Here is an 18,762-nt window from a genome sequence, read left to right as displayed (position 1 = left end):
AAGACAGACACGCACAAAAAAAAATCCACCTCTACACCACAAAGCCAAATCAAAACATCAAATTCTGCCCCGAAATAACTCAGTCTGTATTACACGCATGACTGCACAACATTGAGGAGTAGGAAAAAAGGATATGTTCGTACAATTTGCTACTATGTAGATGTACCTGACTTTTTTCTCGGAAGATGCTTTGGGTAACAGAAACAACGTGGCCACGTTTGCCCGCGTCAGTTGTCTGCGTAGGCTAAATGACACAGCTGCAAAGCCACGTCCTGCTGCCGTAGCCACGTGTCCCATCCCCGCTTGTCCCAGCTGCAGCTTGCTGAGAAAGTGGCCCGGGATGAGGTTAAGGAGGGGAAAACCCGAGACACCCAACTTGTGCTTGACAATTTACATTAAGCGTGAGGACGTGACAAGAAAAAGGGTTGATAGAATAAAGCCTTCGAAGGATAGGAACTGTGGTCATCAGGGTCACAACTTTAACACCAGTCTGAACATTCAAAAAGAAAAGAAAAAAACCCAACGCCCCCCACTCCCAACAAAATAAGTCAAAACAACCATCAAAAATATCCCCGAAGAACATACAAAAAATCTCATCCTCTTTCAGCCAATATGTGTGAGGGCCTTTTTTATCACTGTCTGGTTTAGACTCTTCAGGGGGATCTCATTTTCTTTGCTGCTGCTAGGAAGTAGAAACTCATTTGTGTTTTAAATGAAAGCTGTGATTCATGTGCCATCACAAGACTCCAAGAAATGGCGCTGTAAGAAAAAGCATGTTAGTCTGCAAAAGTTGCAGCGAAATCAGAAGAGTTGACAATGTTACAATCTGTTCTCCGCCATCCTCTTGGGACACGGCCGTTGGTAATTTCATCAGGGAAGGTTGGGACGCTGCGCTTAAGACTGCAAACACAGAATGTCCGTACTCTCATCCTGAATTACTTTTGTCATTAACACGTTTGATGGATTTATTCTTTATTCATAACAACGCCTGGAATCAGAAAGAGGTAAACAACAAGAAAATAAAACCAAACCGACCAAAAAGTGAGGGCTTTCCTTTATTTTGATTCCTTTGGTTACGTTAATGAGATGAGCCAGCCTAGGCAATTAAAAGCAAGATCCTGAGAGATCTTTCCTTAACGAGGGGTCAGGGAAGAGCTGCTTGGTTCAAGCTTATGCCACTCAACTTATCACCTGTTAAATGTGTAAGTTAGGATCTATAATATACTGCATTCCAGATATTTGAAGATTATCTGTCAAATCGGTGCTGATGACAAATTTCCACACACAAAGGTGTGTGTCCAGGGGTGTCGTCTTTGTCCTTTACGACACCTACATTGAGATCCCAAAGCCTACCAGCCCACCACGAACCTAACGGGGGGCCTCCCTCCAGTTTCCTTGCGGCCGCTACTTTCTCTTTATCCCTAAGCCCAAAAGAGGTTAATCAAAACAAAACCAACTACAGCAACAACACAAGTTTTGGGTTCCGTATTTATGTAGGTACAGCAGTTTTAGAGTCGAAGACTTCGAATCCTTTTCGGCTGCAGACACTGAAGAAATAGCTGTTTGCTCGCACGCTGGCTGCTCTAATTTCTCCCTCATGTTTTTATCTAACATATTTTACATTTCCTGTGCCAAGTAAAATAGAGTTAAGACCCTCAAGCAATAAAGCTTCAAATTGAAAAAACAGGGGGAAAAAAATATTACAACAGTTTTCTATCTTTTTGGGTAATCCTCTGGGAGTGGGTCGGGGGACTAAATCCGCGTGTTATTCCTAAAGGGGTAACTCTCACAGACAACGGCAACGGGGGAAGATCTTAAAACAAAGCGGGGTGGCATGCCAAAAAAGTTTAAAAAAATAAAATAAAAATAATCTGTTGTTTTATATCGTAGCTAAATTAAATGGTCATTTTTATCTCTAATGTTTTGGTTTGTTTATCAGCAGGGTCATAGCTTTGGAATTACTTTCTTAAAGAAAGTTATGATCCATTTGCAGGGAAGACAAGCATTATGCGAGTTAAAAGCCTGATCTTATAGTAAATAATTCTTCCAAAAAGTGTCAGAAAAAAAAATATCTGTGCTATTTAAAAGGAGGCAAAAATGTAGGTTAATTTTATTTATTCTGGATAAGGTGAACACCTTAAAAGGGTCACGAAAAAATTTATCATTAGCTTGAGCTGATAAATGTCCACTTACTTTGGAGCCATATTTGTTAACATTGTGAGAAACATTAGCAGTGAGGGTCAGATGGTGATGTAATTGTGCAGCGAGAGGAAAGAGCACTCGGTGGAAGTGTTCTTTAACTTTGGGCTCTCGGTATAGGGTTACAATTGGTAGCAAATGGGAGGCACAGAAGATATGTTTAAACTACTTTAATGACTTCCTCCTTGACGTTCATAGCGTATATTAGAGCTGAATAAGTAAAGGGAAAAGGGCTCTCGAATAAAGCAAATACGTTTAATTAGACTTAATTCAGTGTTCAGTGGCAGGAGGATCGTGCATAAGGTTACTTCCCTGGCAGTCTCCAGATAAGTATAAAAAAAAAAAAAAAAAAAAAAAATCTATCAGGTTGCAGTAAACTCACATAAATGAGAAATAGATGCTTGCGTACACTGACGCTGCAGAAGTGTCTGGTACCCTCTTTTCCAAAACCTCCAGTCCTGAAGAAATGTTTCCAGATTGAAACAGAGCAGAAGGAGAGAAAAAATCAAGTGGAAAAAAAAATTAAAATAAAAAAAATCCCCGTAAACCCAGATCACAAACCCAGAAATCTAAAACCACCTATAAAGCGCGTATAAAGCGTTAAGATGACATCTTTTCAGATCATCCTGTTTCCTTACGCTGTACATGGGGTTCCCCCCGGCGCTCTCCTGCCAGAGCCCAGAAGGTCTCTTCACCTACCTGAGACCCGTTTCCCACAGTCAAGAGGAGAGCAAAAATCGCAAGGGAACCCCGGCCCTTCCCACGCCCGACACCCAAAGTGATAACACCAGACTTAAACAATTTCAGCAGGTTCATAATCTGCAGTGTGACAAAATTGCTGCATTAGAGAACAAATGCATGGAGCCGACTGGGAGACTCACTGTAATTATACCCCGAATGTGTTACTATTGTGAGCTAGCAACAACGGCGGCGACACCAAAAAAAAAATCCGAAGTATTGGCAGCATGACGATGTCATAGAGATTTTCCACTAGCAGACCTATAGCATCTTGCTTTCCAAAATACAGAACAATCTTAAAACAAGAAAAAAACAAACAACCAAACCAACAACCTTGCAAGACTTGCAATTTCAGGCAGCTGTTCAGGTAAAACCAAAGCCAGAAGATTGTTTATTTTAATAAAGCTATTATATGCGCAGCTCCAAATTAGGAATGGCAGGAGACTAGGGGATGCCTAAACCATCACCACCTGTTTGCCCTGAAAATCAATTAAAGTCACACTATCACAGCAATCCCTTCTTAGCTAATAAAAGTTATACGGCTCCAACGTGCGACTTTAGGTGCTTTGTGGGAATGTGCTCGAAATCTAAATCCTCAGTCTCACGTTACTTCGATACTAAACACGGCTCTGAACCGAGCAAGCACTGTAAAACTTGCCTTTTTGGGGTTGGAGAAAGGTGTTAAGGGAAAAGAGAGCCCAAACTGCTGTTTTGATGCAGTGGATTGAACTAATATTCAATAAATTCTACCAATCCAGCCAAGAACATTACATAGAGTTTTAAGTAGGAGAAAACCGAAGTCCTTTACGACACATGCCTGTTCAACATATTCCCTGCTGCAGAACAGATCCAACTTTACAAGTTGAAAGCAAGGGCAGTAGAGACATCCCAAGTGTTTTAGTAATTAAACGAATATGCATAATGAACCATATGCCCAAAGGGCCTGTTCTTCATGTGGGCCAGATTTTTGTTTGAATTTTTAATTTTTATATACAGATGAAACATTTCATGTAATATAGCAACAGTGCAAAGGAACATGCTATGCGGGAAGGGAAGGAGGAACTACCCATGTGAGAACGATCAGAATGCATTTGACGAATTCTGCTCTTCAATTTCCGATTCAGAGCCAAGAGGGCTTTTTTTTTTTAAAAAAAAAAAAAAAAAAAAAAAAATCCTTTTCTCCTTTGAACAGCTGCATTAGTCATCTGCTCCGAGTCTAGAAAAGAGGCATTAAATATATGTATATTTATATAGGTCATATTTATACATTTAGATGTGTGAAATGGATTATATACACCAACACATTTAGATGCTGCAAGACTAGCGAAAACACAGACGCTATCTCAAATTAAAAAGCTTCTGATCCTCCGTAAAAAGTGACTGCAGGACAGCTCTCTCTGCTGGGCAAGACCCGGCACGTTGCGCGAGCTGCCGGGAAACAGGACACCCACATCTGCCCGTGAAACACGAACGGACGTTTTTAAAAAGATGGGTCAGATTCCACTCTCGTCACACTAACGGTGCCCTACTGTCAACGGTGGGATACCGCGGCCTTGTTGCAGAAATATGACATCTTCCAAATTCTCTGGGGGTTGAGTCGTGCTCCTCCTTTTCTCGGTAACATTCGCCCTTTTTCATCGCTTGCTCTTACAGCGCTTTCCCAAGCAAAAGCGGCGCCCTTGGCAAACACGAGCCATTATAAGAGCTGCGCCTTCTAAACCAGCAACAAAACTATTTGCTGCTTCAAACCCATTTTTTCAAACAGCTGTAAACCGCACCGCAACAATCCGGTCCTTTTAAGTGGTTCTGATCCACTGGACGTAAAACCAGTGACGGGGTCAGGTACTTGCCAGTGCGGGCACGCTGGTTAAGCAGCAGCAGAACTTTAACACGTTTCTGAGTTGTTTCGGTGGGTTTTTATACACGATTTAGACTCTCTGAACCAGGAGAAATCAAATCGTTATCAGACTTAGTGAGGGAAAGGGAAATAGGGGGGTAAATAGCAAAGAGGGCCTCACAGGAGCTCCGAATAAGCGGTACCGCATCCAACGGCAGTGGCTCTTACTGGCACCGACCCAGTAGCCCAGAGGGGCGGTGGGCGAGCGCCAGCTGTGCTCCGAGGGCCGCAGGCAACAACGCGATCCGCTTCAGAACCGAAAGGGTGACTCTTCATCAAACTCAAAAGTTCAACTTTTCGTGGGCCTTCGGGATTTCCCACGGCCAAATGTAAAATGGAATGGCACGTGAGAGGGATCTGGTGCCCAAACCTTAAAGTATTTAAAAGCTGAAATAATGAAGTCGCAAATAACGGCATTCGTTGCTCTCGGTCCTAATTCAGGGTTCGTGCTTTTGACGTTGCCTGGTCCAAGTGATCTAGTGGTCTCCGCGGAAAGACAGATAAACTTCAACGGCCGTCAGAAGACAAAAATTGACAAGGAGCATCACCTTTCCCGACTGTTTAAATCCTTTAAGGAAGTGTTGGAGCAATTAGAGAGGGAGTCTAATCTTTGCAGAGTGCATTAACACTCTCCGACCTCCCAGACAATAGATCAGACCTCAGACACATAATGCTTCCCTGCGGCTTTTTAACCGGAGCATTTGATCTCATAGTCGCTCCGTATGTGTTACTATAGGTATCAGCGTGTAAGACAGTATTCATTGGGCGCTAAAGGACCACTATCTCTGCTAGCATTCACACAACTTCTGAAGCAGAAAGAAGGAAAGCCATTGCGATGCATGCTGTTACAAAAGTACTACTTCCCAGGAAAAAAAAAAAAAAAAAAAACATAGAAAGGAAAAAAAAAAACATAGAAAGAAAAAAAAAGGAAAAAAAAAAAAGAAGATTAAAACAATCCAGAGTGGCTCTGCAAAATATCTTCATTTTTATTAATCTCGTATTTTCTTTCTACCGCCACTGTTTGTTTCCCAGCTTTGGAATATAAATCTATTTTTGTAAAAGCTGTTACTATGAATAGAAACCTAATCTACGCTATCTGAGCATAGCTTTAAAATACTTCATTTCTTAACCCCCCATGGAGGGACTTGAGGGGAAGGGAATTAGGAAGACAGGTCTAGTTTATAAAGGAAATTGAAATATATCATTGCAAATATTTTTCCCAAATGTGTACACGGAAGTATCTGGGGAAGTTTTCTTAACTGCTAGAACAAGTCATCATCTAATTCCTGATGGGCATGTTCAGTAAAAAAAAAAAACCCCAAAAATAAAAAACGCTAATATCACCGTATCAATTATGCATTTCCCATTTAATATTCTAAACATTTTAGCAAAAATTGCTCAGTGCAATTTTTTAATGGAATTAGACTTCCTTGTCGTCATGTTCTGACAGAGGCCACGTCTGAACCATTCTCATATGGTCAATGCATAACGGGGTTTTAAAACCACCCAACTGGATTCCCACCCACTGCTAAAATCGGGTGCTACACTCTCACTACGTGGTGGTTTCCCCCCCCGCCCCCCCCCCCACCAATGTATTTGGGGTACGGTGCTAGCTAACAATACTTAACATAAATCTCTTAATGCTCTGTATTAGCTGCAGGGTTTTGTTTCGCTCTTCTCGACGTACAAAAAGTGCCTTTCGTGAAGTACCCGCATTACAAACAGGTTTTGCTGCTCTTTAAATGGATATCTCAAATTTGTCAGGCCAAGTGCATCCCAAATGACAAAAAGGTCACACATACCTAGTATATTTAAAAACAAACAAGCCTTCAAAGTCAAAGTGTAATGCAGTTATTTCTAATCTGAACAAACAATAGACTGCATCTAATGAAAGTTGACAACTGGCTTTGATACGGAGCTGTGCAGCTCCTCTCTTCCATTAAAAGATGAAAGCTGAAGGAAAGTACAGAAGACAGCGACTTCTCCCAAAAAGCAAGCAGAAAGTTCTGAACCCGAGCGAGTAGAAGAGATAAAGGCTGTTTTAGGGGAGACTTTTGCTCACGTATGACATTCATCTTTCAGTAAACACGCCGACTTTACAGGGGTAACGTGAAGGCTAAAAACCGTATCAGCGTAACAGACCAGTGCAAAACACTCCACGCTTTACATATTTATTAAAACTTCTCAAAATCACAGCGCTGCCTTTGAAACAGAAAAGCACCTGAAACCAAGCTAAGCTTGGCTACAGTGTGGTTGTCACAATTAAGATTAAGAGATTTAATTTTAACGAAGTGGTGGGGGAAGTGATCAAAACTCTATTGATGCTACTTTTCCCGGGTAATCCTTTACTGTGGCAGTAGTCGCATTTATTAATTGTTAATAGGACAGATTTTTTTAAAATCGGATTTCTGGGATTTTGTAGTCATCCCGCTGCTCCAGCTTTATTTCCCAATGAATATTAAAATAAAAATAAAAATAGATGGAAGAGACATACCCTGATTTAGGGTATTTGTATTACTATTGCTATCCTTAAACAACCCGAGAACTTTCTGGCTACTTAAGGCTAACCTCTAAGGCAAAGCACAACTTAGTTGCTAGCGAAGGAAAGTAAAACTAAAAGATAACAGGATTTTTAAAAGTGTATTTGCTCTGTCGGGTCTATTCTAATCCCCTTTTATTTCAGATCTTGCAAAGGATCCAACACTTGTTTTTAAAAGTAAAAGGCAAAAAAAGCCCCACAAGAAGTAGAATGCCTTAAGAGAACCCCCTCAAGGTGCATCTGTCTCCATCATAAAACCAAAACGTTGCATTACCTTCAAATAGGAAATTTCTTCCAGTTGTCAAGATTTCACCAACTAGTGTTAGATTAGCGCTGCGAGAACGGGTGAATTAAATTAAAAATAAAATAGTTCAAGCAAGAGAAAGAAAACCTGCCAGAAAAATCTGACAAAAGCCTGAATGCCTGAGCCGGCTCATTCATGGGGGACCATCGCCACCTACAGGATTTTCCTCCTCTTCGGGAAACCTGCTACTCCTATTCACACAGGATTTGCCCCAAAATGAGGATGGAGATTTTTAACTGATGTTAAATAACATAGGTTTGCTGAAGGTAATGGAGTTACAGTGATTTACACCACCTACAGACACGTCTCCATTTATTCTCTCGTTTTAGAAGAATAAAAACCGCCTGTACGTTTCAAGGGAATGCACTGTTCTAAGCCGACAGCTGTGCTAAAACTAAAGGACTTGCCTTTTTAAAAATTAAAAAAAAAAAAAAAAAAAAAAGATGAAAAGAACCCAAAATACCGATAGGGTTGCTCCACCAATGACAAGGGAGATAATAGTCAACGTCTAGAGTCTTCCTGTAAAACTAAGTGCTTTAAAGTACTTTCTAAGAGGTGCCAGGTCAAAGTAATGTGAATAATGAGACAAAACCAAGCAGATCCTGACTGAGAGAAAATCGATACACCTGGGGTTCTGGGGGGAAAAAGCATACACTAAGAAAGAAAAAGAGTTTTTATTTCTAACGACAATTTCACTTCCTAATATATACCTTTTTCATAAGAGATACCATGGGTTTCCTAATTTTTTTTGGTTTGGGCTGAGCCGCATGTTTTTTTCCCCCAACAGCTCGCATCCTGCAAACCCATGCCGAACTTTGGGAATTTTACACATAAGCTTCTCAAATTCTGGTATTTCCAATAGTGGCGGGTAAGGAGCTTCTCCCACGCTCCGGTTTAATGAGTCCCACACAGATGCAGTGTTCATTAAACTTAGAATACTAATTTCATCTTTGTTTATGCAATTTCTAATCTAGGAATAAAGTGAACTTTCAGGAAAGGCACCAGGCAAATCGGGAAAATAAAAGCAACTGGATCCCGAGGTGGAATATGTTCTTTTTAGGACCAAATAAGCTAGCAAACAGTTACAAACAAATTCCTCTTGTTTTTCAACCTACCGGTCAATTACAAATCACTGCTTCCTCACAAATCCAGAAGGTGCTGGAGACATTTAATCTGAAGTTTCTCTAAAGAATCTAAAACTGCAAAAGGAAAGACACGGAGGAAAAAAAAAAAAAAAAAAAAAAAGCCAGCTTTCAGGCAGTGTGCACTTCAGTCTTTCCCACATTTTTTGTAGCAAATTCCTAACGTTGGGATGTAAATTTGTAAGGTAACAGTAAGAATCGTGAGCTAAACTCACCTTTGGCTCCACTGAGAGTAAAGGAACCAGTGCTGCCTTTGTGAATAGCAAATTTGATCTTTTATAAAACAGTTAAATAATGGTCAAAGACGAAAAAAAAAAAAAAAAACAAACCCATAATTAAATGCTAATCTGTGATTGCTGTCATAACTAGGATAACACAGCATATCTGCTAACATGCGGTTACAAAGAGGAGTTCAGCAATGTCAAATATACAAAAAAAAAACAGCAACAGGCAGGAGTACTATTTTACTCTGCCGGACAAAGCAAAATAAATACAAGATAAGCAAAACCAAAGAGAAAACGTACAAAACGGCATAGGATCTACACTAATCTCTTACAAAACTTCAGACCTTCAAAAGGCGCAATACGTTATATATTAGGGGGGAAAAAGGGGGGGGGGGGGGGGCTTCATAAATCAAACAGCCAAAGTACGAAACAATATAGCAAACTCCAGCCAGACCACAAAGAGGGTTCGTTCTTCATAAACATCAGATCAGGCAGCTAAAATTATTACCAAAGCTCTCTTGTAACTGTCACCTGTGGTGGGTATAATTACAGGCTACTGCTGCAAGCACGCCCACGTCATATGGCAATAAAAGGACCTACAGCTTGCCAAGACCAGGCAGACAATGGAGAACATACACCACCTGACGAGAGCCCAAAAAGATCAGCCAGGGAGACTAATAAAAATGACAGCTTCGAAACAAATGACAAAGCTTCAACCACACACACAGGAAAAAAAAAAAAAAAAAAAAACCCAAACCAAAAAAAAAAAAAACCCAACAAAAAAAAAACCCAGGCGATATCAAATTAGCTGGAAATGGAAGCGCCGAGCAGAGCTCTCCAACAGGTCACAACTCGAGCAGAAAGGCAATCAGAACCGTGTGCGGATGCATTTAGTTCAGGTTTTAGCTACAAAGAGCCCTTTTTCATTAGTTTTGGGGTTGGATTCTTTTTTTTTTTTTTTTTTTTTTTTTTTTAATTAAATAAAATGTTTGCACATTTGGGCTTGGCTTTGCGGGCTGTCATTAGACAGCCAAACGGATGAAAACTATATATTTCTAATCCAGTTCTGCAGACAGATTGTCTTAATGCAGGCACCTTCCAGGGATACAGCTACGTACTATAACAAGGCTGAATTTCTTTCTCGTTGCCTTAATTCTCGGCAGGATGCCTGCATACACCTTCCTGCTGACCGGCTGTACAGAGGCTTATCCTCCTGCAAGACCGGGCTTTTTACCTGAATACTTATTCTATAGAGTTTAACCCACCCAACTAAGGTATCAAAAGGCTTTATCATCAACTGACAACAACACAATGCAATTAGAGAGTAAGAGGCAGTGATTCAGGGCTCTCATTACCAGGGCCGAAGGAATTGTTCCTCTGTGACGCATGCAAGTTTTGAGTACACGGCACAGAAAAAGCAAATCCCGAAACCCCTGAGCTGGAAAACATACGACCATCTATCCTTTTCCAAGTTAAAAAGGGATATTTGTCCTGGTCTCTGCTCAGCTCCACCTCACCCCGACTCCAAAGCTTCCAACTTTGCTTTTTGCGCCGTGTTTATCGTGTTGTCAGGCTTCTGAGCGGTTATTTCCCTATTAACTTTGTCCTTGTTTGTTCTCGCGTTTTTGAAAGAGCTGGAAACAACATGTGTTTACTTTGCTGTGTGTCTCTCGGCATCATCAATATCACTGTTGCTATTCCAGGAATTTTAACTGCTGCAGCAAAGCAAAGCCCGGGATCATACTCCTTCCTCTCAGCCACAGAAGAATAATACTGGAAACGCAAAAATTGCTGGGAGAAGGTTCAAACCATCTCCTTTAATTGCCCAGAGAAGCCTGTTTCTCGTCGGAGCGGTTACTTGCGCGTGTCAGGTAACGCGCTCCTCGCGGCTCCGCACGCACGAGCGCTGAATTCTCACGGGCGCTGCCATGAGCGGCGCGGAGGGAGGAGGATGTCAAAGTTTCCTCCATCATCGGGAAAACGCTTTTACTGGGTTTTAATAGCTTGACATAAAAACATACCTCTGATCCCGCCTGTTCACCGGAGTTTAAGACAATAATTTTAAAGATGTGCCTTTGCCAGGGATTTACAGAGGGGAAGAGGGGAGGAAACGTTAGGGGCTCTGAAGAATTACTAACTAGGTCGAATTCCTGAAACCCTGCCTTTCACTGCTCCTCCAGCACCAGCCTTTGCCTTAAATATGAACAAATTTTTCTACCAGGGTGTTATTTTACAGCTTTCCTATTTAAATAGGAACCGCGTTCATCCCTTTGCCGACTGCTTCTTTAAAACTGCAGCAAAACACAAGCTGCAAACGGGCAGAGAAAAGCCCTGAGCAAAAGCTCTACAGTAAAGTGGAAGTAAAGACCATCTCTTTTGCATTAATACTTTCTTTTTCTTTTTTTTTTTTTTTTAAAGCTTTTTCTTTTTCCAAGTTCCCTATTCAGTGTTTGAAGAATACTCATTCTTCTCTCTTTAGGATTACATCTATTCATTTTATTTAGCTTTTTAATGTGGAGACATTTTAATCTACCATTACTTTAATGCTGTTCCCGAACAGTTTGGGAACAATGATTTATATTTCGTCTTCAGCTACGAGGACGAAAAAAAAAAAAATAAAAAAGGGAGAAAAAAAAGACTATCCCCTTCTCATCGGTTACACATGTAGTCATGGCGGGGCGGTTTGTGCTTTGTATCAGGGAACTGCTTGTTCAAAATTAGCGAACAATTCATGGGGAAAAGAAGAAAGGTTTTAGGGAAGCTCATGTGAGAGCACATCTTCCCCGCTCTACAGAAAAGTGAATTATTACCATCTACTGGTAAATCCCAAGCAACGGCTCAGTGAAAATTATCCTCTGTCCTCTGCTTGCTTGGCCAGGGGTCCAACGGATTCCTGCTGACTCGGTCTCTATCCTAACTTGTTCGGATTTCATAGCCGTTACTGAGATTCCTCGTGTTCCCTGTTAAAATTTTTGTCCCGAGAATTTCCCTTTATTGATCTGTAACTCCCCTCCCGTCAACGGAAGAAAATAAATAAATTTAAAAAAAAAAAAAAAAATCACTGAGTTGCACAACAATGCACGAGTTAAATTGGATGTTCTACCCGTATATTGTTGTCATGTCCAGGGCTGAATTATGCTTAGAACAAACAAGACTGGAACATTTTGTGTTTTGCTTGGGAAAGTCTAACCATAACTTGCAGGAGACGCTTTTCCACATTCAGAATGAAAGATTTACCCCAAGTAAACTCCAGAAGGCTTAGATTTTGAGTTAACAAACATCCTCCCTGAGGGAAAAGAACATTTTCCTCTTACTGATACGCAATTAGCCATTTTAGAGGACACTGTCAACAAGCTAATGGCCTTTTCCCTGTAGGTCATCGGTATAAATATAGCCCAGCTCAACAGGGATTAAAAATTGCTCATGTCTAATAAGACGGTTGGTGTCTCCTTGATGAGATGAGTTTAACTGGGCTCAGATCCGGCTCCCGTATCCCCAGCTTAAGTGGCAGCGTGTTACACGGCGCGCTCAGCAGAGGTGCCCAGAAGTTCACGGGCTGCGGAGTCTGGACTGTCTCTCCGCTGCTACCCCACACGGGGACTGAGGCAAACCGGCGCAGTAATGCACATCCCTGCAGCCTCACCCAGTTTACCCAGCGGCTCCTCGGGCTTCCCATTCCCACTGCCCCCCAAGACGCCGGTGCCAAAAAAAAAAAAAAAAAAAACGGCAGCATCCTCCGGCTCCCTCTGGATTTAAAAAGCTTTGGAGAACTCGGCGGAGAAGGGTGCCAAAATCTCACCTCTGCAGCAACGAGCTCAAAAGCTTAAGTACGGCTTTTCCTGCTGCATCCGCAACCCCCAGCGGCTCTGCTGGGCGTCCAGAAATCCCAGGGCTTCCCTACTCTTGCATCAGCTGTTTTTTTTGGGAAGCCCAAACTGCTCGGAAATAATCCCACGCCTGTCGTTTTCCCAGCTGCCCACCATTAAACAACTGCAGTCAGTCCCACCAGAATATTCCGCGCTTCCAACATATGACATAGCATCACCCTATATCCCATCCTCTCCTCCCGGTGCTAACCCATCAGAAAATAATTATCGGGCGCACCGTGATGTCGCTACAAAATACGTAAACGCCGCCCGCGCACGCTGCTCAGCCTGAAAAATAGCTCCCACCTGTACCCACCCCCCGGCAGCAGCCTGGATCAGCGACAAACCTAAACCTGATACAGCGGGACACGCTGCCAGTAAGGATGAAGTTCCGCTGGCAGGGGTGAGCGCGCAGGGACCCCGAAGCAAACGGGCAGCGAGCGCTGCCAGTCGCACCGGAGGGGCTGCGGCGGCTGCTTTCCCATCGTTTGCCTCATCCTGTCAACGTCTCTTGCAACTATCATGCAAACTTGGAAAAAAAAAATAAAAAAATATACAGGATAGTAAAAAATTCCAGTCAATATATGCTTTTAATTTGCACCAGATTATAGCTTTTTTTTTTTAATGCAATTACCGTAATTTCATTAAATGACATAATTACCATTAATGCAGAGAAAACTGTCAATAGAAGGTGCAATTATGTTGTATAAAATCACAAGCACAATGTGCAATGATGCATAATTCCTCATGAAAATCATTCTGTGACTAAAATTAACTTTTTAAATATTTTAAAAATACGTATTGTACAGCAAGAATGATTCAGTTATTACGGACTTAACTTCCACGACCAGGGAAGAAGGGGGAGCAGAGCCGGCAGGGAGCATTTGCACGTGGAAGGAAGGACCAGAAATTCGGTTTACAAGTGCATCAGAAAGGTGAGAACACGAGTTTTTGTATGCGCAAGTGGGAAAAAACCAAACCGTTTATAATCACACAGATATACAAGATGACTTGTGGGCAGACATTCCCTTAGGCGCGTTTCACCACCCGGCTCCAGCTGTTTGGACAGCAGTAACGCAGCGTAGAAGCGATGTCTCAATGGAGAAAGGTGTGACAAGAGGAAGGAGCGATGAGGACCAGGCTAAAACCGCAACATTCACCCCGGAAACTGAGAGCAAATTGCCCAGGGTAGGATATGAAGAGTGTAAGGCACACGAGAACCACCGTACAGGGATCTACTAGAATATGTCTTTGGGTGTCTTCAAAATAAAGCCCTTTGAGAGGCACGTTTCAGTCAGAACGCAGAATACAGGGTTGAATACAGAGATAACTGCAAAGAAATTAAATAAACAGAGTAGGATGCCTGAAGAGTTTTTGGTCTTAAAAATCTACAAATCCCCTCAAATCCTGAACTAATGGAGAAGAATACACGGAGAAAGTCTTTTAAGACCTCTCCTGGTATACGAACATGATTAACTACAGGCAACGTTTTCCACATGTGGGAATATTCCTGATATTCCCAGGCAGGCATAAACACGCGTGTCCGTTTTTTGCACAAGAGCAATGATGAAACGTACACTATAAGGAATCCAGAAAACCTACGTGTGACTCCTTCCTCCCACCCAGGATGTTTTTTCTAGAATTTGCGTAACACCATTTCCATCAAACCCTTTGCGCTCAGGGCAAATATCACCAAAAGTGAAATTTTGCTTTTCACCTCACCTCCCTTTCAACCCCTTTTTTTCCAAAACCTCTAAACCTGAAAACTTTCTGATTTTACTTGTGCCTGAGGAGGCCCTGCCTGCATCCTCCGTGCCCATACAACTAACTCAGAGTTAACATCATCAGATTAAAATTGCAGAATGATGACGAAAAATACGATTTCCTTTTTCCAGCACAAAAAAAAAAAAAAAAATAAAAAATCTATTCACATGTTCTTGGATTGTCTCCTCTCACCATTACAAACTAATAAAGAAATTTCGCTCGGGATGATGATGTGTCTTACCCATGAGAAAACGCAGTGATAGCGTTTTTCTCATTCACTCCTGTCCTGCCTGGGCTGTCCTCTGTTTCCTCCCTCTTTATCTGTCCCTCTCTTTCCCTTGTGCACCCAGAAGCAGCAGCTAATGTCCTTGTCACGCTCGCGAGCTGTCAGCCCTAATGGGGAGGGAGGTGCACTGTAATGAAGACTAAACCAGGAAGGCGAGAGATACCGCATCCTCGCCTGTTCAACGCCTCTCATGATCTCACAAATATTTTCTTCCCTCTGGCAGTGGTTTTTGTCTGATTACTTAGGAAAACAAGGTTCACACGATCATACTGTCCTCTTGTCTTCCTCCTCCTCCTCCCTGCCTGGAGGAAGGGACACGGGCAACCTGCAGAGGGAAACCAAGGGCAATACAACAGGGGGGTTGGTCCTTAGGACCACCCAATCCGGATTGTCCCAGTGAAGATAGGTGGAATATGCAGAATATGGTCACAACGGTTACTGCCAGTGAGCCAAGTGATAACGTCTGTCAGATGGTTCGAGGGCACCAGCCACGGCTTCACAAACCCAGCTGAAAAATGGGGGAGAAGCTTCGTGCATCTTCCTAACCTGCTGCAAATTTCATACAGGCAGTGGGTTCAAAGCCGGGTAGTGAAGGCATATAGATGTTGCTTGCTGAGGAATGATGATTTTAAAATTGCGACATTTGGCACACCCTTTATTTAACCTGTTAAGGGGGGATTTTACACACAGATCGGGGCAGGGAGGGATGCTGCACCGACCACACTCTGTGCGTATTTTCAATATATGAACACACGCACTGGAAATACCGAGAGAGAGATACATAATCAGCACTTCTATTTTAAGTGCCAGAGCTGAATTATTTCCATGTGGAAGAAGTCAGATAGACTTAAATTTTGGTTTGTAGAAGAAACCTGTGGTAATTTTTCTTAGACTCATATTTTTTTATTCCTTTCCCATTACCCACTTTCTTTCAGGAAACTGGGGGTATTATGGTAGCCAGTAAAGATGTTAATGGTCTGTAACTTGTAACCTGCTCATCCTCCTTTTCACTAGGAACCGATTCCATCGTCTGTAGACCCGTTCTCCTACCTTCTTCTTTTTCTCCCTCTCCACCACTTCCAAACTTTTCCTAAGTCTAGAAAACTCAACTGCTAACTTCACAAGCGCAAAATCTCTTAAGAGCAAATATCTCTCTACGCGCCTAGATTCTCGCTGAACGGTGATGGTAGGGCGTCAGCACTGGGGTTTTACTTATGTCCCTCCCTTTCCAGCCCCACCTTGCACGACCATCCCATCCCCTTGTGCACAACCACAGAGCCGCCTTGCACGGCCGTACCTGCTTCAGCGAGGTACCGTCTGCTCCGCTCTCCACTAGCTCTTCAACCACTAACTCCAGATATGATCTAAATAAGCTTTGAGCAACAGGAGGGAAAAAAAAAAATACAGAGAACAGACCCTCTTGTCCTACCTACTCCTACGTACCAGCCATGCCTCTAACCTGCAGGGTGAGAGACAGCTCCTCTGTCTTTGCTCTGGAGCTTCTTTCAGTCAGGGATGGTCCACTTTTTACTCCTCTGTAGCAAACACACTGTGAAGTGTTTTCCTGAAAAGAACCTTTAAGAGACTTATAATACACAGACAGTAAAAAGGGGAGAAAATCTCGGAGATGCGGCTGTTATTTTGCTTAATAAACACTCAACTCAAAAACTTTCTTTCTGCACGCTGGACCACCACAAAACGATTTTGCAACCTTTAATGGCATGCCAAACATTTCAAGCATGAAGAAAATGTCACACCGCAGAATAAAAAGCAGGCAAAAACCTTTTCGTGCTTGAGTGGATTATGAGAAAACTGCAAATGGGGTGTTTACTACCAAGAGGAAAAAGGAGAGAGCTGAAAAGTGGGACAGGCAGGTGGAGAACTTGACTTTTTGTTCACGGAGCGCAGCAGAACTCACTGACCAGACTCTTTTCCTCCTTTTTTTTTTTTTTTTTTTTTCCTTCTCCTTTAAAGCAACGTATTATTACCATCAAGAAAATAGATTTGCAACAGGCGAAGTCAGCAGAGCTGTGTAGGTGCCGCAGCGACACGGGCATAGCAGACATCGATAACCTACCGCGAAGCGCCGCCTTACTGCAATGGAAGATGCAAGGGGCAAGACCCGTCAGCTCACCGCATCAGCCAAATCAAAGTCAATCTCCCTGCATCGCCCTCTTCGCCACCACCTCCCCTCCTGCCCTACCACCTGGTCGCCGTGTTTTAAAAAAAAAATAAAAAAAAATAAAAATCCGGAGTCATCACATGGTCACAGCCTTTACAAAGGTGGCGTCACCCACCACGGATGTGAGCATCCTCGGCGCAGGTTGGTGAACACCTCTGCACCGAGCAAAGAAAGGCTCTTCCTGAAGGTCTTATCTCCATGCCCGTCAGGCCCAGCGTGGCCCAAGCTGCCTTGAAACCCGCAGCCTGGCGGCTACAAAATACCAATAACAGCCAACGATAAAGGGCTCTGCGCCGGTGGAGAGGAAGGCGCGGTAACACTCCACATCTTATATCGCTCAGCCTCATGCAATAAAAGAAGAAATCCGCTTACCACAAACGCTATCACGCTCTTCACCGTGGACTCCCAGAGAAAGCAGCTCCGAAGGAATTGTATTGTATTCCATATTGCCATGGTGATTTTTTTCACGCGATCAACATTTCTTGATAAGATCTGATAAATATTGAGTGGGAGGAGGGGAGGAGAAAAGGAGTTTAATCAAACACTCTAACATCCTACCGTTGCTTCAGAAAGAGGGAGAATTTAAGCTACAAATGCATGCCAGGGCACATATTACAAATAAAGCCTCTATTTCAGAGACACACTCCAGCTCCTGTCTGCTTGCTGACTACACCCAAACCTTCCAGATTTTCCTCATCCCTTACAAAAAAAAAGAAAAAAAAAAAAAAAACAAAAAACAAAAAAACGCACATCTTGATGCCAAAACTGAATAAAACAGTAACGCAAACCTACCTTCTTTCACCTTCGATTCCCAAAATGTAGCAATGTCTCAGGAAAAGGGCCAGAGAGAATGTAATCAAAGCACTGAACCTTTTCTCTATATGTTTTGGATTAGTCCATATAAATAAAGAAAGAATTTTAGCCTTATGATAGGGCACCTTTATTTAAAATAAAGGATAATGGCCACTGTTCTAAAATCCTATGGACTTTTAAAATAACTAATTTAGACCCAGTTTCTTCCTTCCCAAAGAAAGGACTAAGGCTCTTGTTGAGCTTTAAATGTTGTGAACTGTGTGTGATGTGTGTGAACGTCCACAGCTATCGTTTTTCCCCTCTCCAAAACACAAAGCACAACCACTGCCACAAACTAGATGAGAAAGCCATTTCATGTTAACACAAACCAACCTTTTCACATATACAGAAATATACAGAATTTACACGTGTTCGGCATTTTATGCATAAATAGCTTTTGTTCTTGCAACCGTGCTACAGCACAGCAATTCAAATCTTTCCGAAACGGATGCGAGAGCTTAGCCCAGACACTATTTTCACCTTTTTAGAAAATTTGCGGTTCTCCTCAGTGAAGCGCTTTTCTCGGGGCTTGAATGTTCTAATGCTCGCTTTTACCTAATAAAATAAAAATAAATAAAAAAAGAAAAAATTAAAAGCATGTCACGTAGTTTTAAGTGCATTGCTTCAGCTTTTTATCACCAGTGTTTAGGAATTTCAGGATCTTTCACTCTTTTCAGCCTCAATATGACTTCGGAGGAGCTGCGGGGAAAAACGTGGATGAGTTCAATTGGGCAAGGCTGGACTCACTTCGGCAAGAGCAGAGCTGCGG

The 18,762-nt window shown here is 42.3% G+C and overlaps 1 protein-coding gene across 2 annotated transcripts in view; it reads right to left on the bottom strand.

Annotated features, from left to right (window-relative positions):
* Positions 1 to 18,762, bottom strand: part of MCTP2 (multiple C2 and transmembrane domain containing 2) — a gene marked incomplete at both ends in the record, with an annotated part of 106,750 nt that overhangs the window by 27,180 nt on the left and 60,808 nt on the right. For both annotated transcript variants that reach the window (XM_082488743.1, XM_082488742.1), the window contains 2 exons: positions 17,514 to 17,633; positions 18,474 to 18,548. In XM_082488743.1, the coding sequence (XP_082344869.1) occupies positions 17,514 to 17,633; positions 18,474 to 18,548 (195 nt within the window). The remainder of the gene's footprint in view (positions 1 to 17,513; positions 17,634 to 18,473; positions 18,549 to 18,762) is intronic.

This window comes from Vanellus vanellus, assembly GCF_965231255.1.
Source record: "Vanellus vanellus genome assembly, chromosome: 11".
Taxonomy (NCBI): Eukaryota; Metazoa; Chordata; class Aves; order Charadriiformes; family Charadriidae; genus Vanellus; species Vanellus vanellus.
Note: the sequence above shows the minus strand (reverse complement) of the source record. Positions and strands in the feature narration are given on the sequence as shown.